The sequence below is a fragment of the Herpailurus yagouaroundi genome, unplaced genomic scaffold (genome assembly GCF_014898765.1).
Source record: "Herpailurus yagouaroundi ecotype Mexico unplaced genomic scaffold, PumYag 220, whole genome shotgun sequence".
Taxonomy (NCBI): Eukaryota; Metazoa; Chordata; class Mammalia; order Carnivora; family Felidae; genus Herpailurus; species Herpailurus yagouaroundi.
Window position 1 is genome coordinate 3,937,205 of NW_024412451.1, and position 22,895 is coordinate 3,960,099.

Genomic DNA, 22,895 nt, shown 5'->3' on the forward strand with positions numbered 1-22,895 from the left:
CCCGCGTCCGTCCCCATCTCGGTCCCCGCCCCGCCTCGCCCCTCTCTGCTGCGCTCTCCGGTCGGCTCGTCTCCGCCTCGCCCCGTCTCCCTCTGTCTCTCTGTCCAGGCCGTCGTCTCCTCTCCCTGCCTCCGTCTCGTTCGGTGTCGGCTGGTGTGTGCCTCTTCCCAGGGGGCGGAGCCTGTGTCCCTTCCTGCCTGTCTCTCCCTCCGGCCTTTTCGCCCCGCTCGGTTTCCCCTGCACCCCTCCTCACCTGGGACGCCCGGACTCGTCCAAACCCCACCCGCCACCCGGGGCCGCTCACCTCTTCCCCAGGCTCCCCGATTCCGCCACCCCCCCCACCCCCCGCCCGCCCGCCCGCCAATGCAGCCTTTGCCGGACTCTCCTTCCTTAGAATCCGTTTGGCCCTTAGGGACGGGACTCTGACTCTCAAAGAGGCACAAGTCTGGCTCCTATCACAGCCCCATGAAACAAGCTCCTCCTGTGTTTACATGCTGTATCTCCCCAGAGAGACAAGGCAATGCAGAGTTCAGATCCTGCTTCTAGAAGCGGCAAGTGTGGCTCAGCCTCTTGCCTGTAAAAATGGGAACGGCCCCAAGGCTGGATTTGCTTATGTACCCCTAGCGCTTAGCGCTGTCGGTTCCGGACACATGGAAAAGAGCTCAAAATTAACATGACCGTTATTCTACCTATGCAGGTCCAGGACTCCTCCGCCCATGGTCACCCTCCTCAGTAAAGATAAGGAGGAAGAGGTGAAAGTTTACCATCAGCTGGCCCCCCGAGGGATCTTTAACCCGGGCCCAGAAGGCAAACTATCTTTGAAGATCCAACCAATCCTCACACCCCCACCCTGGTCGCTGGGTTTCCTGATGGCCCAGAGAGCCGGCAGGAGCCTCACAAAGCCAGCAGGCAGGTTTGTGAAAGGCAGCTGAATTTTCTACACAAGGTGTAACGTGAACTCTGGCCTCGGAACTGGCCACTATGTATGTGTAGGGCAGGGGAATGCTCCCGTAATCAGAAGACCATCTCAAACCTCGAAGATGTGCATTCCTCCCTGCAGGTAAAGAAAAGGTGGATTCTAGGAGGCTCACATCCTTTTTTCCAGGGCACCCACTGCGGATGGGCCCACGGACCTGCCTACCCTGCGGGAGAAGTGAGACAGGTTCAGTGCACAAGGACACCCCCAAGAGGGGGGGGGGCTCTCACCAATCTAGGGGTGTTTGTGGGTTGCCACCGTGACCGGAGAGGGGGATGCGGTCCCAGATGGCGACATCCAGCGACTCATGGGGTGGTCCCACACAATGCAGAATTGTCCCACGTCCTGCCTCACTTGGAAACCTCCTGCTGGAGGGGCGCCTGGGTGGCTTGGTCGGTTAAGCGGCTGACTCTTTGATCTCAGCTCAGGTCATGATCTCACGTTTCGTGAGTTCGAGCCCGGGCATCGGGCTCTGCACCGACAGCACAGGACCTTGCTTGGGATTCTTTCTCTCCCTCTCTCTCTCTCTCTCTCTCTCTCTCTCTCTCTGCCCCTCCCCCACTGGTGCGCATGAGCTCGCTCGCTCTCTCTCTCAGGTGAAAAATCTTCTAATCGTCGGAGTCTAGAACTCAACTCTGTTATATATATACAAAGTATTTTCCTGTATGGTTTAATCTATGCTGAATACGCTTATTTTTAATCTTGTAGCTATCCACTCCTCTGCTCAACTCCTTGCATGGCTTGTTTCCTGATCTTTTTCTTCCTCTTGAGCCCAAACTTGTTCAGGATAAGTAGGTGCCAGCAGCTGGCTCCCACATCACGACTTTTAAAGTGGCCCTGCCGAAGCGCTTACATGTGGAAACGCGCATTGTTCTATTAGAGATTCCTTTGGCCAACGGCACAGGCAAGTTTAGTGATGGGAGGGATAGCTCGCATTTACTCTGTGCTAGGCCTGCTGTCCCGAGCTCTTCCACGTGTGGTTTATTCGATCCCCACACGGCCCTCTGACGTCAGTACTATGACGACACCCAGGTGACCGGTGGGGAAACTGAGGCACAAAGCAGGTGAGGAACTCGCCCAAGGGACAGCTGGGAAGCAGCAGAAGTGGGGTTTGACTCGAGCGTGTCTGGCTCTGGGCTCCACGCACCGAACCGCGAGACTCTCGAAGACCTCTCTCTTATTACGTAAGTATTTCACATCAGCAAAGGGATATTCCTATCCCTCCTCCGGCTGGCTCATGGTGTCTAAAATCCTTGTCCTAGTTCTGCTCTAGATCCTCATCAGAGACCACTCTGAAAACCCGAGTCAGGACGCCGTCCTCTTGAATCGTGCTTGAGAACTGTGTGATGTCTCCTTCTGTACTTTTCACCCTGGCAGCCAGGAAACTCACCATCACAGCCGTGAGTCGACTGCAGCCAACTGTCTCTCTCCCTCTCTCATCCCTGTCTTCTGGTGCTACTATCTCTCCCTCAGCTCTCTGCGGTTGCTGGTCCCTCGGTTCTGTTTCTATAACACCTGCAAGGAATTTTTATGCTTCTAACACTCAGCTCCTCCCTGGACATGCCCCTATAATTGGCAAAACCTGACAGATCTGCATGACTAGGCTGCGCACATGTGTGAAGGAATTCTGGGTAGCCTCAAATAAATTATGCATGTGTGTGAACGAACTGGGCCAGACCCATAAATAAATTATGCAGATGTAGGTGGCAGTCTTGGGGTTGTGGGAAATGAATTAGGCAAACGTCTTCCAGGGAGACTTAGCGGAGCGCGGTTAAGACGCTGGACAGACGAGAGGCGACTGGTTATGTGAATGGGGGGGGGTGTAAATTACGGAGCGGTGGGGCCAGCTTGTGTCTCACTGTTGGAATGAATCGTGCAAAGTGGTCTTTGCAGCGGACTCGGTTCATACCCGCGTTGGACCGGAGCGAGTGTAAATTTCAGCGATGCGGCATAAATTATCCTAACATCAGAGATCGATTATGAATGATGAGTGAATTTTGCGAGCCACGACTCCATAGCTGGCAAATACCTAGCTAGGCTGTGACCTGTGGTAGCCATTGCAGAGATCACAAGGACTCTGTCAACACGTATGGCACTGTTAGAAGAGCTCAAGCCATTCCTTCTGGACGGGTATATTGCAAAATGCCACCCCCTCTGGGCAGATGAGCCCTTTCCAGGTGCTGCGGGAGCCCTCCAGACATGGCGTGGGCGCACTCGATGGACTCCGGCCCCAAACTGCCTTCCCCGGCCCACCGCCCTTGTGCACAACCTGCACAACCATACCTGGTGGCCCTCCCCGATGTGAGCATGCATTGCTGCGAACGCATGAACCAAGTCTCCGGGCCCAGGGAGCCACCCCTCTGGATTCTGCCGACGTACGTGCCCCGAGCAGGTGCCGATGGGTCCTTGCTCACCTGGACCACGCCGGGGGAAAAGACGGCAAGGATGAGATAAAGCCAGACGTAGGCGAAGATACTCCAAGAGGCAGTGACGAAGAAGACTCTCAAGTGCTTGATCTTGCGGCTCTCGCCGGCTGGGATGACGTAGATGCACACGGCAATGACCACAAACATGTTGAAGGCGGCGCTGCCCACGATGGTGCCTGGGCCCAGCTCGCCCGCCTGGAAATTGTGGCCACAGACCTCGATGACAGACAGCAGGATCTCGGGGGCTGAGGAGCCTAGGGCCATGAGCGTCAGGTTGGACACGGTCTCGTTCCAGATGCGGACGGTGCCCACGCTGGTCTCGCCGTTGGCCTTGGTGATGGTGATCTCCTTCTCCTTGGACGTGATGACCTCGATGGACGCCATGAAGCGGTCGGCGATGATGGACACGCCCAGGAACATGTACACCATGGCCACGAAGTAGACCACGGCCCGCGCCGCTTTGTCACCCAGCGACGGGTCATCAGGCTCCCAAACGGGCAGCAGGACCCCCGGCTGGCAACGGTTGGAGCCCTGGCAGCCCCCTGTGCTGGCATCGCTGTCATTGGCGGGGGGAGGTGGCAGGGAGGGGGTGGGGGTGGCCGCCCCCGAGCACGGGGCCGTCCCCAGGAGGAGTGCAAACCCCACTAAGGCCAGGGGAGCCATGGAGGGTGTCGGGTCCTGTGGGGGAGGAGGAAGAAGTGTGGGGGAGGGGCACACACCCCGCCTATTCACACGGGGACCCACCCCCCCCCACCCCCCCGAGGCTTGCTGGGGGCTGGGAGGGGGAGGGTGGGGGCAGAGGGAGCCACAGAGGGACAGGGACGCAACGAGACAGAGAGCGCCAGACAGAGACCGGGAGAGGAGGATGAAGACAGACGGGCGTCACAGGCTGCTGGCGGAGTGGACGTTGCTCTCGCCACTTCGGGGAGTTGCGGCTGGACGTCCTGCACCCTACTGGCCGGCAGTTTCCGCCCCCAGGTACCTGGGCACCCAGGAGCCCTAGGACGCGTGTCTGCCGGAAAGCCACACACACGACAATGTCCGCGGCCGCCGCTTTGTTTCTAACAGCGCCCCTCCGGAACCCGCCCGGAAGGGATGCCTGTCAGCAGCAGACGGAGAAGTACAGCCCCGGGGGGGGGGGGGGGCAGCGGAACGTTATGTGGCCCTGAAAAGAGAACAGGCTGCGGACCCGCCCGGCCACACAGACGAATCCCACAGACGGACGATGGATGGATGAAGCCAGGCCCCAAGTGACACAGACCGGATGATTTAGTGGGTGAGGCCAGGGGCTGGAGGCCCTAAGTTCGTGAGCTGAGTCTGGTGGCCTCAGAGGGCTCCTGTGCAGGGCCTGGGCTTTGGCGGGTGCTGGGATGTCCGTCTGCCTGTCTGTCTGTCTGTCTGTCTGTCTGTCTGAGGTGGGGCTGCAGAGAGACTGCTGGAGGGTCTCTGGCTCACATCTTTCCCTGAGATGCTGGCAGGTGTCTCTCCCAACTGAGTCTCAGAACACTGCGGCCCTCGCCCTGGACAAGGTCTCGTGTGGTCTGGCCTCCTCATTCCCTCTCTGGCTTCATCTCTCTCCCTGTCCCCCCTTACTCGTTGGCCCCGGCCACCTCCGGGTTCCTCGCATGCTAGACAAGTTCTTGCCTCAGGGCCTTTGCGCCTGCTGTTTCCCCCTTCCTGAGACCCTGTTCCCTACGTATTCACCCTCTCTTCTCCAATTCTCTGCTCAGACATCACCCTCCCTGAGCTCTCTGTTCAAAATGACACCACCCCACTTTGGCGAGGCCCTAGGGGTCTCATAGATGAGAGGGCCAAGGCTCAGAGAGGTTAAAAACTCATTCAAAGCCCCCAGCACCAACGCTGGCTTCATTTCTCTCTCTGGGAGTCGCCCCAACTCCCAGCTCCTGGGCCCCACTCTTATGTTGCCATGGTAACCCAGTAGCCTGTTTTGAAAAAAGGTTGGGGGGGGGGGGGGACTGAGACTAGAAGGAGAGGTCTGACCCCTGCTGCTTTGGCCACCAACCTCAGTTCTCCCAGTAACTTCCATTTCTGTCTGGAAGTTCTTCTCCGAGTCTAACCCACAGCCTGCCCCCAAAACACGCCCACGTACTCAAGGGCTGGGAGCCCGCTCCTCTGGGGGAGGGAGGCAGAATGTTGGCAGAACATCCCTGAGGAGTGTGTGTGTGTGTGGGGGCGGGGAGAGGGGGGATTCTTAAAGGGCCACCGCACAATTAGCCCCCTCAGCAAGGCCCCTAATGATACATCTAATTAGCAGCCCCCTAATTAGCAACAACTTAGGCATAATTACAAACCCACCAGGATCCAAAGCAAAGACTCACGCTCTTCTCCCTCCCTCCTCCCCGGCTTCCAGGAGAAACAAGGGCCACCTGGGAGTCAGGAATTCATCTCAAGCATCTAACTCCCTCTCTCATGGGAGGGCCAAGGCCTGGAAAGTGCCCCCTCACATCTAACCACCTGTCCCTCCTGCTGAGGTCCTCAAGGGAGGCCAGTGAGCCAACGAGGGGGGGGGGGTCCTCATGCCTGCCCTCCTTCCCAGGGGATGGGCAAAGCATCCTGGCTCAATCCCTTTTCCTGCAAAACCTGAGGCCTTAGGGGAGTGGGGGGGGGGGGCGGTCAGGAAGAGAAAGCACGAGATAAATATTTGTGAAATGAATGACCAAGAGGTCTGAGCCCTGTCGCTGGGGACAGCTGGACTTTCTCTGCTGAAGGCGCCTGTCTCTGCCTCTCTTCGTCCACCAGCAGCCCTGAAACCTAATCTGGGTTTAGAATCCGGGGGCAAAAGGATCGGGTGGAGGCCAGGGTAGGAGTCCGGAGGGCAGATGATAGCATCTCCCGATGTCCCCCCACCCTCGTGGGCAGGTGCCCAGCTGGGCCAGTGGTGAGCGCCCCGGTTCTGCCTCACATGCCTCTCGGGGTCTCAGACACCTCCTGTCTAGGGCGGGATTGCAAGCGTAAGGGAAGGGGGTCCAGTCTGGCCTTGCAGGGTGGGGCCCCCTCCCTCCCTCCCTCACGTTGGTGAGCGAGGTCATGGTTCCTGGTTGTGCTTGGTGGGGCCAGGGCTTGCCTGCTGCGCTCCTCGGAGAGACTTCAGAGGTGGGGACCCGAGCTTCTAAACACACCCACTTCCTGCTCCTGGGTGAACCGTGTCCCAGCCTGGGGGTCACACATAGTCTCAGTGCTCAGGCCTACCATGCACGGATGGGTAAACCGAGGTCCGGAGGGAGAAGAGAGCTTGGCCAGGTCAGGCAGCTTCCACTCCGGGGCAGGGGAGGATGGAAAGTCAAGGCATGGGACTCCGAACGAGGTGCTCCTTTGAACCCATCGGGCCCCACGTGGGTACTGGAGGACCTCACCCCATCACAGCGGGGGCTGCTGTGGCTGGGCTCACACCTCTCCCCTGTCACTCACTCTCGCCCACCTTTCTGGGTCCCCTTCCCCCCCAGGAAAGAGGAGGATGTATTGGCCAGAGACTTCCAGACTCAGAGGGGCCCTCCGGGAGCCCCCGGGGGATGGGGATCCACCCCCACGAGGGATGGGTCTGAGGCTGGTCTGCCCTGAGAGCGATGGAGGTAAGGCTGCAGAAAGGACCGGCCTGATCCACCCCAGGACGTAGTGCTGTGCCTGGCGGAGGAAAAGCGCTCGGCAACTGTCAAAAGGATGGATGAGGCAAGCGATGAACTGGGCAACCGGCAGACAAGGTACAGAAGTCAGACTGCGGGAAGGACCGTCCAGTCTACCAGAAGAGGGAGGAGAGGGGCTCTGTCCTCAGGGGAGGGACGGGCACAAGCCTGCCGAGAGGATGGGCGGGAGCTGGGCAGAAGGGAGAGGAGTTTGGGGGACTCCTTGGCTTCTGGGGGAGCCCACTCTGCAGGGGGTGGGGATCTTCTTCCTCCAGGTCTCCCCCTTGCCAGGGGCGGGGACAGAGGTGTGTAGGAGGAGAGTGAACCCGCTACCAGGGAAGAGAGAGAGGCAGAGAAACAGAGACCGCATACCTACAGACAGAGATGGAGAGAAGGAGAGGGGCAGGGGAGAGAGAGAGAGAATGAGAGAGAGTGTATGTGTGTGAGAGAGAGAGAGAGACCCGCAGAGACAGGAGAGTCGGAGACACCGGGGAGCAGAGACAGGAGGGAGGGAGAGACACAGATGGCGAAAGAGGAAGGCAGAGAGAAAGAAACCAAGGACTTAGAGACAGAGCCCCCGAAAGACACAGAACAGACCCAGGCACAGAGGGACACAGAGGGACAGAGGCGGGAGTGAGGGACTGACAGACAGAGACACAGGGGAAGGGACTCAGAGAGGCAGCCAGACTGTGCAGGACAGGACCCCCGAGAGATGTGGAGAGACAGACGAGACCCAGACGCAGGAAGGCGGGGGCGGAGGGAGAGAACACGAAGGGGGGCTGCCCCAGACGGGCTGGGGTGTTCTCGCTCCCTCAGTACCCAGGAGGCACCCCCTCCCCAGCCGGCCAGGCTCCCTGCGACCCAGGAGGGGCTGAGGATGTTGGCTGCTGGCGGTGCCTCCACCCCACAGAGGGGACCCGGTATCCCCGCCCGGAATATGCAGCCCCCCACCCCCCATAAATGAGCTCAGGGAAGAGCGGCTCCTGGCTCCTCACATGTCCCCCTCCACCCGCCTGGGGCAATACCGTCCTTCCTCCACGCTCCCCCCCCTCCCAGAACTGGGGGTCTCTTACCTGCAGCTACAGCCTGGACTAGGTCCCCCTAGCACTGGGCTGGCGGTGGTGGGCGCCTCCGCCCGACAGAGAGGGAAAGAGAGAGAGAGACAGACAGACAGAGAGAGAGAGAGAGAGAGAGAGAGAAGCTGGAGACTGAGAGGAGAGCCGGGGAGGAGGGGAGGGAGAGGGGATAGAAGGAGGAGAGGAAGAGGGGGGAGGGACACGGGGGAGGGGGAGTCAGGAGAGAGGGAGGAGGAGGGACGGGGGAGAGTGCTGGGAGGGAGGAGGAGCCGGAGAGGGAGGGGAGGAGGAGGAGGCGGGGAGAAGGGAGGCAGGCGACAGGCGGGGGAGGCTTGGGGAGGGGCCTGGACAAGAGGAGGTTGGGGGGAGCCCAAGCCTCCCACCCACCCTGCAGTTTCAGCACTACAGGCAGGGGACAGCGGCAGACGCGTGCGTGCGTGCGTGTGTGTGTGTGTGTGTGTGTGTGTCTGTGAGTGTGTGCGGTAGGTGGGGTGCCGAGGGTCATTCACAAGCATCCTCGCCCTCCCCAACACACACTGATCCGTACAAGGGCCGAAGAAGCAAAAAAACAGCTACAAATAGTTACAGGCTCACAGAACGGGGGGGGGGGGCGGGGCGGGCAAGAATGTTTAGCCAGAGTTAGATCCAAATTCACATGCCGCGCCTGCTGACACAGAACCTCGCAAAGCAAGCCGGCAACAACCACAAAGGCACACCCATCAGTAATAGTAACAGCAGCTGCCATTCAAAGTGCCCCGTGGCACGGTGTTGCAAATTTTCTTGTTAAGTGATTGCCCTGCCTTGACACCGCTAGTCCTCCTAACAGCCCTGCGAAGTCGCTGCGGCCGGCCTCGGTTTGCAGATGGGGAAACTGAGGCACAGAGCGGCCAAGCATGGCTCCAGGCTCCAACACCCTTAAGCCACCACACTGCGCGCTGCCCCGCGCTGAGGAGCAAGTAAGAAGTGAGAAAGGAAACTGCAAAGGACCAGGCGAGCGTCCCAGGCTCCTGCAGGCACAAAATCGCGAGTGCTGAAGCGGGCACACAGGGGCGCACACGCCTCACAGACCCCTGCCATCACGAACGACGCTCACTTCGATTCCGTGCCGCGGTCCACTCCTGCCTAGGACGGGAGGGGATGGCAGCTCTCCGCCTCGGCAGGCGGGCAGCAGGAGGGAGGAGACCTCGCTCCTGCCAGCGATCGGTGCCCACCGCCAGTCCAGGCTGGACACCCCTTGGGCAGGCTGCCAGGGGACGAGGGAGCCAACGCAGCTCCGGGCCGTTTCCCACGCTTGGGCCTGGGTTCTGGGAGACGGCGAGAGCGGCCAAGAGCCGGTGGGGCTCCTGCCTCCTAAAAACCCACCCGGTGGCTTGGGCCTTCACGGCCGGCGTGGGTGGTCAGGCTGTTGGGTGGGCTTCTGTGGTAGGAGGTGGTACGGATGGCCGGGACTGTGGGGCCTGCCCCTGGGGCCCCAGGAAGCGGGAGTCCCACCCAAACCCTGCCACGGCGAGGAAAGGGCCCACCCTCCCCACCAGCCCAGATCCCCCTCAGGAATCATCCCCCAACCGTCCTGCCCCAGAGTCTATTCCTGGCCTGCAGTGGGGGAGGGCAAGGGCTCTTGCGGTCCGGCCCTCTGCTGGTCCCCGAGATCCAGGTCCCCGATTCCCCCACCTTGCTGGAGAAGAGGACACAGCCGGCAGAGCAGTGGCCAGGGAAGTCATCACCCCTCCGCCTCAAACTCCCTGGTCCCTGGATCTCCGGGGCTTTTCAATCGTGTCTAACCTTTGTCCTTTCCAACATGGCAAGCCCCGGGTCTTTGCCTCCTGGGTCTCATCTCAGGGGATCTAAACTCACTTGCGTTCTGCTGGGGAGGTCTAACCACAGTCATTTGTGAGGGTCCAACCTCGGCATTATTCATCCGGGGGCGGGGGGCGTCTAGCCTCAAACCCTCTGCTGCAATGTGACCATAGCTTCCCCACAATAGTCCTTCCCCCCATATCCTTTCCTCTGAGGCTTAAGCTCTGTATTTTCCCACCAGGGTCTAACTGGACCCAGAGCTCTCCACTTGGGTCTAACCTCAGACCCGGGGCTCTCCCCTGGGGTCCAACCTCAGTCCTTTCTGTTGGATTCTACAGTCTTTTCCACGTTGGTTTCACTCCAGCCTTTATGACAGGGCCTCGTTTCTAACCTCCTACTCCGTTCTCTGAGGTCTACAGCGTGATCTCCCTTCGGGCCCACTTCTAGGTCTAACCTTGGCCTTTTCTCTCCCCATATTCCCCTCCCTCCATTCCTCCAGCACCCAGCGCGGAGCCTGGCACAGAGCAGGCACTCACCAACCGCTTCCCGGAACAAAAGAAAGAGAATGAAGGCAACTCAAAAGTCTGGTCCTTCCGGACATATAAATAATCATTGGCTCACCAACTCTCATTAGGGGCGGAAGAGGGGCAGGAGTTGGGGGGGGATCATCCCGTTTCCAAATGGGGACACTGAGGCACAGAGAAGGAGTGTGTCAGCCAGGCTCACAGGGCATAACGGGGCACAGCCAGAGCAGGAACCCACAGCTCTACCACTGGAGGGTGTGGGGAGACCATCCTCTCCTTCAGGATGCTTCCCCACCACGAATGGCTGGAGGTGACGGCCCCAGTGAACCACACCAGCGTCTGGGGCGGGCAGTGGGTAGGAGCTCAGGAGCCTGGGGTCTCAGCAGGCTCTGGACCCACCCCGTCCCCAGGCCTCTGTGACTGACGTCGTCTCCTCTGCTGCACTTGATGCCGAAGCCGGGTCAGGACCAGCTCCGAGGCCTGGACCAGGCTGTGCTGTGGGGGACAAGAGGAAGGCAGGGCTGAGACCGGGCAGCCAGGGTGCAGGTTAGATCACTCAGGATGGTGTGGAGGAGACAATCCCACAGGCCCGGAGCTCGGCTGCGGCGGGAGGCCGGAGCGCAGACCGGCCGGTGGGGTGGGGGAACAGGTCCCTGTGAAGGGGTGAAGGTCAGACCCAGGGGGACGGCCTTTAGTGAATTCCCAGTGGGAAGAACAAAGACGGCACCCAATCGGACGGGTCTGAGGTCAGGACTCGGAAAGGACAGGGGAGGACCAAAACATGGGAGACAGACCGCCCTGAATGGGAGGCGAGGCCGAGGTTAGACCACAGTGGGGGAGACTGAGGCGAGACCTTGCCAACAAAGAGTAGGCCAACGGGACAGAGAAAGAACCAACCAAAGTGAAAAAGGCAGCAATGTGGCATCACCTGAGGGACAGAGTGCGACCCTGGCTGGAGCGTCTGAGGCTAGACCCTGGCAGAAAGGGCAGAAGAGATTACAGTGAGACGGCCTGAATGAGGGATGAGGCCTTGGTGAAGGGATGGTCAGACCACAGGGAAGGAAGTCCTTTCTCCCACAGTCGGACCACAGCCTCTTCCACTAGGATCAAACCTACGCCCTTTCCATTAGGGTCTAACCTGCGACCTCTCCGCCGGGGTCCAACGGTTCCCCTTTCTTCCGAGGTCAAACCTAGACCATTCCATTGAGGCACAGATGGTAGGAAAAGACCCAAGCAAAGAGCAGAGGAGGCGGTATGGTTAGCTTCCAGGAGAAAGAACCCAGGCTAGACCATACAGAGACGTCTTGGAGGCAGACCGGAGATACGGCCAAGGCAAACACCACACTGGGAGCCAAAGGCGGACGGCAGCCTGAGCGGTGGCGGGGGGGGGGGGGGCGCCACAGGGAAAAGGCTGGAGGGGAGACTGCATTAGTTGGAGGTGAAACGGAATGGGGGGGTTCCGGGTTGGACCTCGGACCCTTGAACGGTTGGCGACTAGACCCCAACAGGGGTTACAGCAGTTAGGCCGCCATGGCAGGGGTCAAAGTACAGCCCAAGGCCGGACAACAGACCAAAGCTCAAGGGCCTGACCACAACAGAAAGTTCCGAGGTTAGGCCAAAGTGGAAAGGTCCAAGGTTAGACGTTGGTGGAAAGCCGGAGGCTGGCTGCGGGAGGCCCGGAGGGGAGGCTACGGGACGAGGGTAGGAAACGTCGTTCGGGAGTCAGAACGCGACAGCAAGGGGGAGGTCAGACCACAGCCGGAGCGCAGCCGGCTGCACACAGAGGAGAGGGCGAGGCAGTGAGGAGAGCGGGCCCTGCGGGAGGGCAGAGGTTAGATCACTGGGCGGGGGGTGGGGGCAGATCTGGGTGAAGCCACAGCGAAGGGACAGAGTCAGACAAAGCACGAGGAACCGAGGGCTGAAGTCAGGAGGCTGAGGGCGGGCTGGGGCTGACAGATGCCACGTCGGAACCCCCTTTGCCATGATGGTGCCCCCCCCCCCCCCCAACCAGCGGCCTCTGCTCCTGGGACTGTCCTTGGCCAGCGAGAACCTCCTCCCAGAAACAGGCCACTCCCTCCTCCAAGAGGGGGCCTGCAGCCAACGATCCCTTTGTGCGAACGACGGGCTCGGGCTGCAGGGCTCCCGTGGGGTCGGGCCTTTGAGGCCACCTCCTCGCGTGGCTACTCCCCGTGGCCTCTGACGTGTTTCCCGCGGGAACGCGCCCTCGAGAAGGCGGCTGAGCAAACACCCCCACCCCAGGCGCCGCTGCAAGGGGGGCCCCCCCCCCCGACCTGAAGAGTCCAGCTACCTGCAGGATGTGCACGCCCTTCAGGGAGACCACGGCGAGCTCCCGCAGCCCGTCCCCGGTCAGGTCCACGTGTGCCAGCGCCAGCAGTGGGCTGGAGAAGTCTCTCTGCCACACCAAGCAGAACCCCCGCTCGGCCTCGGGGAGCCCGGACTCCGGGCCGAAGTACTTGTAACAGAGGAGCTCCTGTGCAGGGGGGCGAGGGGTTAGGACCGCGCGGGGACGCGGGGCGGCGGGAGGGGGCCGGGGATCGCAGCCCCACCCCTCCGGTCCCACCTGTCCGTAGGTGGCCACCAGGACTTCGGGCCGCCCGTCCAGATCTACATCAGTGACCAGGCCACAGAGGACGCTGTCAAACTGGTCACTGCCGGGCAGGAGAAGCTGGTCCTCAAGGCCCCGGCTCAGCAGGTCCCTGAGGGTCACGGAGGCGGTGGGGGGGACCGCGGTCGCACCACGGCACCCGCCGCCCTTGGCCCACACCGCTCCCCTGCTCAGGTCTGGACACACCGCTCCTCCTCGGCACCCTCGTCTCCGACCCGGACGTCTTCACGTCCGTCAGACTGCTCACGCAGACTGTCAACCGATATGGACTCCCATCTCTGTCCCCTGGAGGCGGGGCCATCTCCCTCCCGAACGGAAACCCACTTTATTCCTTCTGGTGACACCCTGGCCTCCGGTCCGGACACCCACATCGCCTCCCTGGAGCCTGGGAGCTGGGTTCCAGCTCGGACATCAGGTGAGCCACCGCGGGCTAGCACTGCGTTGGCGGCTCAAAATCCGCCATAGCGGGAGTAAGTTACACCCCAGAAGCTGGCAAACGCTACAAGTCAGGGCTTCCTCACCCAACGAGCCCGCAGTTAAACGTTTGCCAACACGCTCGTCCAGGGGGAGCAGACATCTGTGTTCCCGTCCCAAGGCTTCGATGGATCCGCTACGAGTTCTAGACCCAAACACTCACACTCCCCCTCCCTGGGGCACGATCACCTTTACCTGCCCAGCCCTGGACAACCTCACCCGAGGGGGCTTCCTCCTGAGAACGACCCGGTGCGGGAGCAGGAGGTCAGGCCGCCCCTGTGAGTCCGCCGTGCGGGCCGCTCACCGATATACCACGGCTGGTTCCAACATGCTGGCCACGAGCACGCTGTACTCTTCCCGCTGTGGCCGGTCCTGGGTCTCTGGAGACGGGACACGTGTGGGGCGGGGCCTGAGGGGACAGGCTCCAGGCTCCTCCTCGCCATCCCTCCTCCCCTGCCCCACCGCTCTAAAAGAGGAGGGAGACCCCACCTCCGCCGTGCTATGAAGGGAAGCTTCACGGTTAGACAAGATGATGGGAGGAACAGGTGTGAGACCAGACAGGGAGGGAGACGAGTAAGAAACGACCCGAGGGGCGGAAGGCAGCCCGCAGGGGTCAGGCGAACGGAGCCGTCAGAGAAGGGCAGGCCACAGCAAGAGGAACAGAGCAACAGGCAGGAGAGGGGAGCCTGGGTTGGGGGGGGCAGCGCTGAGTCCCCAGGAAAAGCTTGGGGGCAGACAGCAGCAAGAGACAGGGTGAGGAGGCCAGAGAGGGGGATCAGAGGAAGTCACGATGTGAGGGCTGACGGTTAGACGAAGGAAAAGCAGGTCAACTCCAGGGTAAAGGACGCAGATTAGAATCCAGGGGCAAGTGGCTGAAATGAATGTGAGGGCACAGAGGGGAGGGAGGGAGCATGGGAGGGATGGGCAGGGGCTGGACGCTCCGGGAGAGGGGTGTGAATCTGGGAGTGGGGAGCTGAGTCTGCAGGGTCACCCCCCACCCCAGAGCTCACCCTCGGGGGCTGAGAGGCTGAACACGATCACTCGGGAGATGGGGCCGTCCTGCAGGATGGTCCATGTCTGCAGAACCTCTGTGTGGGGGGGGGGGGGGGGGGGGGGGGCGAGGACTCAGGGCCCCGCCCGCCCACCCACCCCGCCCCCTGCCCGGCCCCCATCCCGCCCATCACCTTGACTTCGCTGGTCCACGTGGGCAACTCGGACATAACCGCTCTGACAACCCAGAGCGGAGAGTCGCCGGGATGTGCCGGGGAGATTGTGGACATCAAGCCAGAGGACGCTGGTGGGTGGGCAGGTGGACGGAGGGGTCGGAGGGCATCATCAGATACTGGCCCCACATTCTGCCTCCCCAGGAGCCTCCGCCCCCTTCCTGTCGCCCTGGGGCCCCGCTGGGCCTGATTTCTCTCTGGGATCACCACTCGCCATCGACTTCGTGTGTATGGCCGGAGTTTTCTGAACTCACCTCCCCTGCCCAGTTTCTCTGAGGTCATCTCTGTCTCTACCGTCCCTGAGGGCTTTGCCACCACTTGATTTCTCGGAGGCCGCCTCCCTGGGGCCCCGCTGGCCTCTTTCGGGGGCTCTCTTACCTACTGGTCAGATTCGTGAGCTCCGGGAAGAGGTTTTCCACGGGATGTTCTTCAAACTGATGCAGCCCCTCGTTCTGGGGGAACGAAGACCGACCCCCCTGACTTGAAACGTGTCGGTGGCCAGTCTCATGCGCAGACCCCGCACCAGCCCATGGCAGCCCGAGAGAGCAGGGCTCTGCCTGCCACACCCCACTCTGCCTCACCTCCTTGTAGAGATGAATGGCCGGGTCATTCCCACTCAGGAGAAACACTGTGTCCAGCTGGTTCCCAACCTGGACCCTGAAAGCAAAGAAGTCTAGAATGCCTGTGAGGTAGAGTCCACGTATAGAATTTTCCAACCTTAGAATCATAGAAACGTTCTGTTTCTAGAGCCCTTCCTTGCCTGCTGGAGTCCTCATTCTGGACGTGGGTTCAGGAATGGAACGTGGAGAGCTCTAGAAAGGGTCGCAGAAACCCAGAACGCTAGAAACTCTTTAATCTAGAACTCCACTGTTCCCCAAGTTCTGTTTCCTGTCTCCTTTGAAATACCAGAACTTTTAGAAATTGCCACGGTGGATGTTCCGACTCGTAAAATGGCGCAACATCCAAATCCTAGAATCCAGAACATCAGTGTCTAGAATTCTCACCTGTTAAGACCAGAAGTTGGCAAACTATGACCTTCTGACCAAATCCAACTTACCGATTTTTGTCAATAAAGTTGTACTAGAGCACAGCCACACCGTTCATTGACATAGTATCGATGGCTGCCTTCTTCCTACAATGGCGGACTTCAGTTGTTATGATAAAGACCGGCCCTTAGCAGAAAAGCTTTGCCAAGGGCTGTGCTAGACCACCGATGTCCTAGAATGGAATCTGGAGCTCTAGACTGGAATTCTCATATTTTGGGGTTCTAGAACCTCATATCCCAGATGGTCTGTATTCCACCTCCTTGAAATACGAGACTATGAAATAGAAGAACGACTTTATCATCACGAAATCTCTGAATTGCCAAACAGCAGAGCTTTCAGATCTTGGAATCTCAGAGCTTACGACTCCAGAAAACTTCGCCCCTCTGGGTCCTTGAGAGTCCAAGTCGAGAACCCCAGAACCTGAGCGTTCTCGATGTCTAGGACACAGGTGCTCAGTTAGCGCTCAGAGGATCTAAATAGCGACCTTAAAAGCACCGTGCTCTAAAGAACAAAACAAGAGGGGCGCCTGGGTGGCTCAGTCAGTTGAGCGTCCGACTTTGGCTCAGGTCAGGATCTCACAGTTTGTGAGTTCGAGCCCCGCGTCGGGCTCTGGGCTGACAGCTCGGAGCCTGGAGCCTGTTTCAGATTCTGCGTCTCTCTCTCTCCGCCCCTTCCCCGCTCACGCTGTGTCTCTCAAAAATGAATAAACATTAAAAACATTGTTAAAAAAAAAAAAAAAAAAAGAACAAAACGAGAGTCTGACACTCTTCTGGTAGGTTTGCTGCCTCGTTTGCTGCAGCCTCCTCCCCTACACACATGCACACACACACACACACTATTGTAATACACCTGTGGCTTACATACTCTGCATGGCACAGCTGGAAAGGAGTGAACTGGAGTTCCAGGTTCAGGCAGCTCTCTGTAAGGGGAGCACACGCAGACAGACACCGGGGACCTGACAGGTCCCCCCCTCCCATCTTCCCCATCCCTCCTTCCCCGGAGCCCACACTTACGGGCAATGGAGTCAAGATTGTACTCAGAGCCAGGCTCATAGTCGCAGTAAATGTTAAGGAACGGGCTGCCCTTGTCCCCTGAATCCTGGGATGGGAAACCGGCCTCAGGAAAGAGGAGCGGCACCAAGGGGCATCTGGGTGAGACTCAGGGGGATGCGCCGTGTGCGTGTGAGGAGAAGGGAATGGGCAGGTGGAGGGAGGCTGGATACCTTGATGAACGTGATCCCCACAACCAGGCCCCGCTTTGGGGGCGACTTGTTGAAGGTGTCGATGGAGACGATCTCCGCGTCCACTGGGAGGGGACAGTTCAAAGTTCGCGTTTCAGGCAGACTTCTGACCCCTCTATCCGCCATCATGGCGACCCCTGACCTCTAGTAATCGCTAATCTCCGACCATCTCTGCAATTATCATTACTTCTGGCTCCATGTGAGTCCTGATCATCATAACCACGGTACGAGGAATCCTGAACCCTAACCACTGACACCAATGCCTCCTGATCATCAGCCTTCACCCCTTTCAATCACCCGGATCCCATTCTCCTATCATGGGGACCCAGCTCAGGGCCTCAGAAGCCTTCTCAACACCACGTTCCAGGCGCCCCCCCCCCCCCCCCCCTGGGGCCACGCACCGGGAGTATAGTTGAACTGCAGCTCCTTGGCCACGGGCCGGATTTTCTGTCGGAGGTCCTGGTAGCGGAAGCCCAGCACCTTGCCTTTAAGGGTGGCGGCCAGCAGCTCCCCGCGCCCGCCCGCGCCGCCCGCCAGCCCGTACACGTTGCTCTGCGACGAGAAGCGCGTGAAGCTATCCTCGCGCAGCGGGCAAGGCCCTGCGGCCACGGCCGCCTCCCCCATCACGCCCCTCCACCACTCGCCCCGGCAGCGCCCGCCGCCGCCCGCCCTACCCCACCCCACCCACCGCTCCCGAAACGACCCGGACGGCCGGGTGCTCGCCCGTCGCGCAGACTGATGACGTAGAGCAGCTGGCGTCGTTGCCCTTTACCAAGATGGCCACCCGTCGGGCTGCCAGGGCTTCCCTGAAGACCCCACCCCCACCCCCCCATCGCGCCTGCGCGCTCCTCCCCGCTCCTTTTCGGAGTCCCGGAGAGGGGCCTGCTGGCTGATTGTGGCCTGAAGCTGGGAGGTGGTGGCCCTCGCTGTGGGTTGTGTGGCAGGTAGAACAATAAGAGTCATACAACTCAATATAGTCCGTACGTGCCAGGAACTGTTCTAAGCGCTTTGGCTCTGTCGATTGACTTAAAACCCACGAACAGGCTGGAATCCAGACGCAGGAGGTCATTTTGTCTAAGATCACACAGCTTCGCTAAGAAGTAGAGTCCAAACAAGACTGTCCCAGAGTTCTTTTAATCACGTTACCTTTAAAATGGTGAAATGCATGCTTAGCCAAGGAAAAAGGATCTGGCCTTTTGTCCTGGCACCTCCTTTACTGAATACCTTTCTGCTAGTCATGCTGGCCCAGATGATCTCTGAATGCTGACAACCACCCCGCTATGGTTAACCCGCGTTCATCGACTCAGCGTTTACGTGCTGGGACACAGTAAGTGCGCGATAACGCTTAAGTGAGCATAGTAAGTGCTCATTTATCTCAATGAATCCTTGCAACCCCGCCAAGAAGTTGCTTCTCCCAGTGTGTAGAGGATGAAATCGTGGCCCCGAGATGCTAGAAAATGGTGGAGACTGGACCTTAACCAGGTGTTTCTGACTGTGGGGTCTTCAAGGGGTTCCTATGTGGGGTTTTTTTGGTCCCTAGAAGGGCATCAGGGGTTTGGGCACTCTGTATACACCAGAAAATCACTTCCAGTAGACATGAGTTGTCCAACTGTTGTGGCCACATTGAGTAAACTTGTCACCACCACCCCACCCTGCAGAAACGTGCCTGCGTGTGCGCGGATGCACGAGGACTGCAAGATCCGTGAAGGCGGTGACTGGATCTCCCTTGGTCACAGTTACATCCCCAGCACCTGGACCACAAGTCCGGACATAAAGTAAGCATTCAGTAAATATGTGTTAAAAATCCATAAACTCTGTGCCAGGCCCTTTGCCAAGCACAGTGGACAACTTTTTTTGTTTTGTTTTTTTTTGAGAGAGGAAGAGCAGGAGTAGGAGAGGGGCAGAGAGAGAGGGAGAGAGGGAGAATCCCAAGCAGGCTCCACACTCAGCGAGGAGCCCGATGCAGAGCTTGATCCCACGACCCTGAGATCATGACCTGAGCCAAAATCAAGAGTTGGATGCTCAACCGAGCCACCCAGGCGCCCCAACGAGGACTTGTTACAAAGGAAATGTAAGAGGAAAGTGCTCAAAGGCACATAGGATCTGGAGGGTGGTGAAGAGGGGCTTCATGTCAGCTCCAGACTTTGGGATGTGGGGAGTTGGGGAGTAAAACCTCCAGGAGGGCAGGGTCTGGATATGTGGCTAATGCTGTATTCCCAGGGTTTAGACCAGGCATGGCATACGGTAGGTGCTTAGTAAATACTTGCTGAGTAGAATGTGGGGTCTAATTCTGCTTCTGAACAATGTTTTCTTCAGGCCTCTGTGTCCCGTGGTAACCTCTAAACTACATTCACTTAATATCTGTTGAGTGAATAATGGAAGCTATAGGTTTGAAAGGAAAGAATTGTCCTGTTTAATGGTTTCCGCCTCTAGCGGCGAATTTGAATCAGCTGTGGAATTTTCAGGAAAAAACAAAAACCCCCAGAAGAGTGGAGAACTTCAACCAAATCCCAGTCTATTGTGCTGTGCCCCAAGCCTGTGTACTTTTAATGATTTTCAGCACAGCCAGGGTTGAGACTCTCTGTTTAGGTCACTGACGGCAGAAACAGATTCAGGCACCACTTACCTTCAGCCTGTGCCCACAGCAGACGTCAGCAATCGATCTCAGCTCTCAGGAACCTTAGAACTGAGTTCTAGGCAGCCATCATCAGTCCCCTGGAGCTGTGGGAGGAGCTGAAGGGGACAGGAGCAGGGCAGGGTGTCATGGTCCACACTCCCTTGACACCATGAACCTGAACCTCTCTTGAACTTCTTCCAGGCCGTCGTCTGGAGCACCTCTTTGAGGGTGGGTCTCCACCTGGGTCTCCCGGGCAGGCCCGCCTCTGCATCCTGTCCCCACCCCCCCTCCCCCCCCCACTCCCTGCCCCCCCCCGGGGTGGGGGCGGGGGGGGGGGGGGGGCGCCCCCCCCTTTTGCCCCCCCCCCCCCCCCCCCAGGAGGGCCCAGCCCCATGCCTGGGGCAGTGCAAGCACATCAGACTGCTCACCAACACACATGCCTACATCGTGGGGTGTGGACGAGGCAGGTGGTCCTGACCAAGCTTTCAGGCAGGTGGTCCTGACCAAGCTTTCCGAGGCCACTCCTGTGGTTCCTTCCGATACCCACTTGGTCGTCCTCATGCCCTGCCTACCTAAGTCGTCTCCTCCCTTTTCTTGTGAGCTCAGCGGGCCCCAACAGATGCCACCGGGGCTTTCAACCCTCCTTTCAGGGCAACATGGGCACGAGGGGAGGCCGAGAGGTTCAGTGGGCCTCTCCCACCCTTACTGCTGAGTAAGGGTGCCTTCCATCCCTCCAGCCGGCTGAGGCTGACGCGGCCCCCCACTGTCCCAGGGGAGGAAACCGAGGCCCACAGAACCCGGAGAACGTGGATTCGAGGCAGGTGCGCCCAGAATGCCAAGCCCGCGGCTCCTCCCTGAGCCCAGGATCCCGGTCACACTCACCCTCTTTTTCCCCACAGAGTGTGCCCAGAGCCCAGGGTGGGGACCAGGCGGGAAGGGAGACAGGACACCAGCCCCGGAGACACAACGGGGCAGCAGAGGTGAGGAGGAAGAGAGACTCATGCGAAGTGTTCTTTTTTATTTTTCTTTCTCAGGCCAGCTGCAGCTTCCGACCACAAAACCTCAAAGCACTAGGGAAGGAGCAGATGTCAGGGTGGGCGCGGGGACGGCCCTCTGAGCTCCAGGGCCTGCGGTCTATCCTGAGAGGTCAGGGCTGCAGGACGCCGTGGGGGTTCCCGGCACCGGAGGGGAAGGAGCCTGCCCCCACGGGGAGAGCAAATCTCAGCGGCTACGTGTGCTCAGGGCTCGGCTGGAGGGCAGGTGGGAGAGACCGAAGCCAGTCTTGCGACTCAGCCGGTCAGGAGGCGGGGGACCAGATGCTGACCCCCCACCCCTGGCGGCACCCACAGCAAACAGGTCTGTGTCAGAGGTTCTGTGTTTGGGGCAGAGAAGGGCACCTCTGGGGGGGGGGGGGGGGATTAAATAAACGGGCAGGAGGCGAGGGGGTGCAGCGAGAACAGAGGGGGACTGTCCGGCCGGCAGGCCCAGCCTCGGGGGCCCCGCGGCAGTGCTGAGCCCGCACCGCGGCTTGGGGAGACTCCTCTGCGGGAAGGGAGGGGAGGTCTCGCAGCCAAGGTCTCGGCCCCACGTCTCTGGGCTCACGCGCTGGAGGGGCGCGGGGGTAGAGAAGACGGGGCAGGAGGACGGGTGCCAGGGGGCTGGGGGCGCTTAGCGCAGGTCTTCCTCGTCACCCTGGATCGTCTTCTTGATGCGAAGCAGCATGGTGGTGAGCCACTGGTCCAGCCGGGAGATGGAGTCGTACTCCTTCACCTGCGACACAGTGGGGGCGGTGGCAGAGGGCGCCGGTCCCACAGCCGGCCCTGACGCCCTCCTTGTCCCCAGTCCCAGGTTCTCTGGGTGTTTCCCGGCCAGCCTCCCTGAGGAGGAGCGAGGGGAGGGGGGCTCCCTCTAAGGCTGCCTTGGGGAAAAGAAAGGATTTTTGTGGCATAGAACGGTCCAGCTTCCTTGTTTTCTGGGTGGGAAACAGGCCAGGCTGCGTGAGGGCGGCCTGTTCCGGACGCCACGGGGATGGGGGCCTGTCGCCCTGCCATGGCCCTGCTTCTCCCTTCTCTGTGGCTTATCCTCCTCGCGTCCCACCCACCGCCCGGGGCAGGATGGACCGGAGGGACTCTGGTCTCCGTCATCGGTAGCGGTGTAGGATTCCTGAAGGGCCCCCAGGAAACGTGATTGACAGATGCAGTCCAGACGACTGGATCAGGACCTGACCTGGGCCCAACAGAGTTCCAGAATGTTCAGAACAGAGTATGGAAAGGAAGAAACACCTCCGTGGGGTGGTTCTGTCACGGAGGTTGGTGCTGGAAGAGGGAGCCCTTCCACGATGCGTCCCCCTCCCTCCCTGCTCCTCCCAGCTGCTCACCTGGGGCACCGAGTGCCGCAAAGACCTTGGCCTTCAGGGGCAGACACACACGGGTCTGCATCCCAGCTCTGCCCCCAAGGGGCCGAGGACGAGTCCCCGCACCTCACTGCCATCATCTCTAATGTGGGGAGAACACCTCCCTGTACCTCTGGGGTTCCTTGGGAGAATTCTGGGGTGACTGAACAAAGGAATTCACAGCCGGGGCCGGGGCCAGAGAAAGGGTGGGTGGGACTCCCAGGAGACTGTGTCTGAGAAGGGCGGGCCCCGCCACGGCCACTCACCGCTTCGGTGTAGCTGTCAATGTTCTGCTCCTCGTGGGCGTCTAACAATTTCTGCAAGAAAATGGCAGGCAGACGGGTCAGGGGCCAAGGCCGGCCGCGTGCCTGACCTGGACTGGATCCACCCGTTAGATCCACGCCTGACCCGGCGGCGCAGGTCAGGGGGCTCCCGTGCCGGGAGGAAGGGGTAGTTTCCAGTCCTGCCCTGTGCGTGTGCATGCAGGCATGTGCGTGCGTGAGATCACGCGGCCTCCCAGCTCCACCGTCTCCGTCGCCACCCGAGCCTTACTTTTCCCAGCTAGAAAACGGAGGCCCACACGCACAGGAGGGAAAACAAAACAAAGACGGAAGACCCTTAAGAACCACCGCACAGGGGCGCCTGGGTGGCGCAGTTGGTTAAGTGTCCGACTTCAGCCAGGTCATGATCTCGCGGTCCGGGAGTTCGAGCCCCGCGTCAGGCTCTGGGCTGATGGCTCAGAGCCTGGAGCCTGTTTCCGATTCTGTGTCTCCCTCTCTCTCTGCCCCTCCCCCATTCATGCTCTGTCTCTCTCTGTCCCAAAAATAAATAAACATT

General features: G+C 59.9%; 3 protein-coding genes and 4 long non-coding RNA genes across 15 annotated transcripts in view; 4 read left to right on the forward strand and 3 right to left on the reverse strand.

Annotated features, from left to right (window-relative positions):
* Positions 1 to 8,229, reverse strand: part of SLC8A2 (solute carrier family 8 member A2) — a 28,419-nt gene extending 20,190 nt beyond the window's left edge. For both annotated transcript variants that reach the window (XM_040457538.1, XM_040457539.1), the window contains exons 1-2: positions 8,117 to 8,229; positions 3,391 to 4,080 (exon numbers count right to left, since the gene is read on the reverse strand). In XM_040457538.1, coding sequence (XP_040313472.1) covers positions 3,391 to 4,065 — 675 coding nt within the window. In that variant the 5' untranslated portion in view covers positions 4,066 to 4,080; positions 8,117 to 8,229. The remainder of the gene's footprint in view (positions 1 to 3,390; positions 4,081 to 8,116) is intronic.
* Positions 7 to 1,435, forward strand: LOC121018688 (uncharacterized). 2 transcript variants are annotated; one of them, XR_005785285.1, is made up of 3 exons: positions 7 to 153; positions 698 to 913; positions 1,061 to 1,435. It is a non-coding gene; the product is annotated as an uncharacterized LOC121018688 (long non-coding RNA). The 2 variants fall into 2 exon arrangements; XR_005785284.1 differs by lacking the exon at positions 1,061 to 1,435 and having other exon boundaries at positions 698 to 915.
* On the forward strand, positions 1,511 to 2,678 carry LOC121018690 (uncharacterized). Its single transcript, XR_005785287.1, has 2 exons — positions 1,511 to 2,160; positions 2,239 to 2,678. It is a non-coding gene; the product is annotated as an uncharacterized LOC121018690 (long non-coding RNA).
* Positions 8,230 to 10,499: 2,270 nt separating the features above from the next.
* On the reverse strand, positions 10,500 to 17,691 carry KPTN (kaptin, actin binding protein). 4 transcript variants are annotated; one of them, XM_040457543.1, is made up of 13 exons: positions 17,451 to 17,691; positions 17,032 to 17,114; positions 16,823 to 16,907; positions 16,674 to 16,728; positions 15,345 to 15,480; positions 15,142 to 15,215; positions 14,725 to 14,834; positions 14,551 to 14,628; positions 13,845 to 13,920; positions 13,022 to 13,157; positions 12,749 to 12,931; positions 11,369 to 11,414; positions 10,500 to 10,935 (listed from the first exon to the last, which is right to left on the reverse strand). In XM_040457543.1, the coding sequence occupies exons 1-13, from the start codon at positions 17,671 to 17,673 to the stop codon at positions 10,820 to 10,822; spliced, it is 1,401 nt and encodes a 466-aa protein (XP_040313477.1). In that variant the 5' UTR covers positions 17,674 to 17,691; the 3' UTR covers positions 10,500 to 10,819. The 4 variants fall into 4 exon arrangements, with proteins under 4 accessions (XP_040313477.1, XP_040313479.1, XP_040313478.1 ...); XM_040457545.1 differs by having other exon boundaries at positions 15,345 to 15,420; positions 17,451 to 17,688; XM_040457544.1 differs by lacking the exon at positions 11,369 to 11,414 and having other exon boundaries at positions 17,451 to 17,689.
* A 216-nt stretch (positions 17,692 to 17,907) lies between these two features.
* On the forward strand, positions 17,908 to 20,488 carry LOC121018693 (uncharacterized). Of its 3 annotated transcripts, XR_005785289.1 has the most exons (4): positions 17,908 to 17,993; positions 18,285 to 18,376; positions 18,708 to 18,824; positions 18,928 to 18,976. It is a non-coding gene; the product is annotated as an uncharacterized LOC121018693 (long non-coding RNA). The 3 variants fall into 3 exon arrangements; XR_005785290.1 differs by lacking the exon at positions 18,928 to 18,976 and adding an exon at positions 20,404 to 20,488 and having other exon boundaries at positions 17,914 to 18,376; XR_005785288.1 differs by having other exon boundaries at positions 17,914 to 18,376.
* A 176-nt stretch (positions 20,489 to 20,664) lies between these two features.
* Positions 20,665 to 22,895, reverse strand: part of NAPA (NSF attachment protein alpha) — a 27,779-nt gene continuing 25,548 nt past the window's right edge. For both annotated transcript variants that reach the window (XM_040457548.1, XM_040457549.1), the window contains exons 10-11: positions 22,325 to 22,375; positions 20,665 to 21,436 (exon numbers count right to left, since the gene is read on the reverse strand). In XM_040457548.1, the coding sequence (XP_040313482.1) occupies positions 21,335 to 21,436; positions 22,325 to 22,375 (153 nt within the window). In that variant the 3' untranslated portion in view covers positions 20,665 to 21,334. The remainder of the gene's footprint in view (positions 21,437 to 22,324; positions 22,376 to 22,895) is intronic.
* On the forward strand, positions 21,657 to 22,650 carry LOC121018694 (uncharacterized). Its single transcript, XR_005785291.1, has 2 exons — positions 21,657 to 21,974; positions 22,620 to 22,650. It is a non-coding gene; the product is annotated as an uncharacterized LOC121018694 (long non-coding RNA).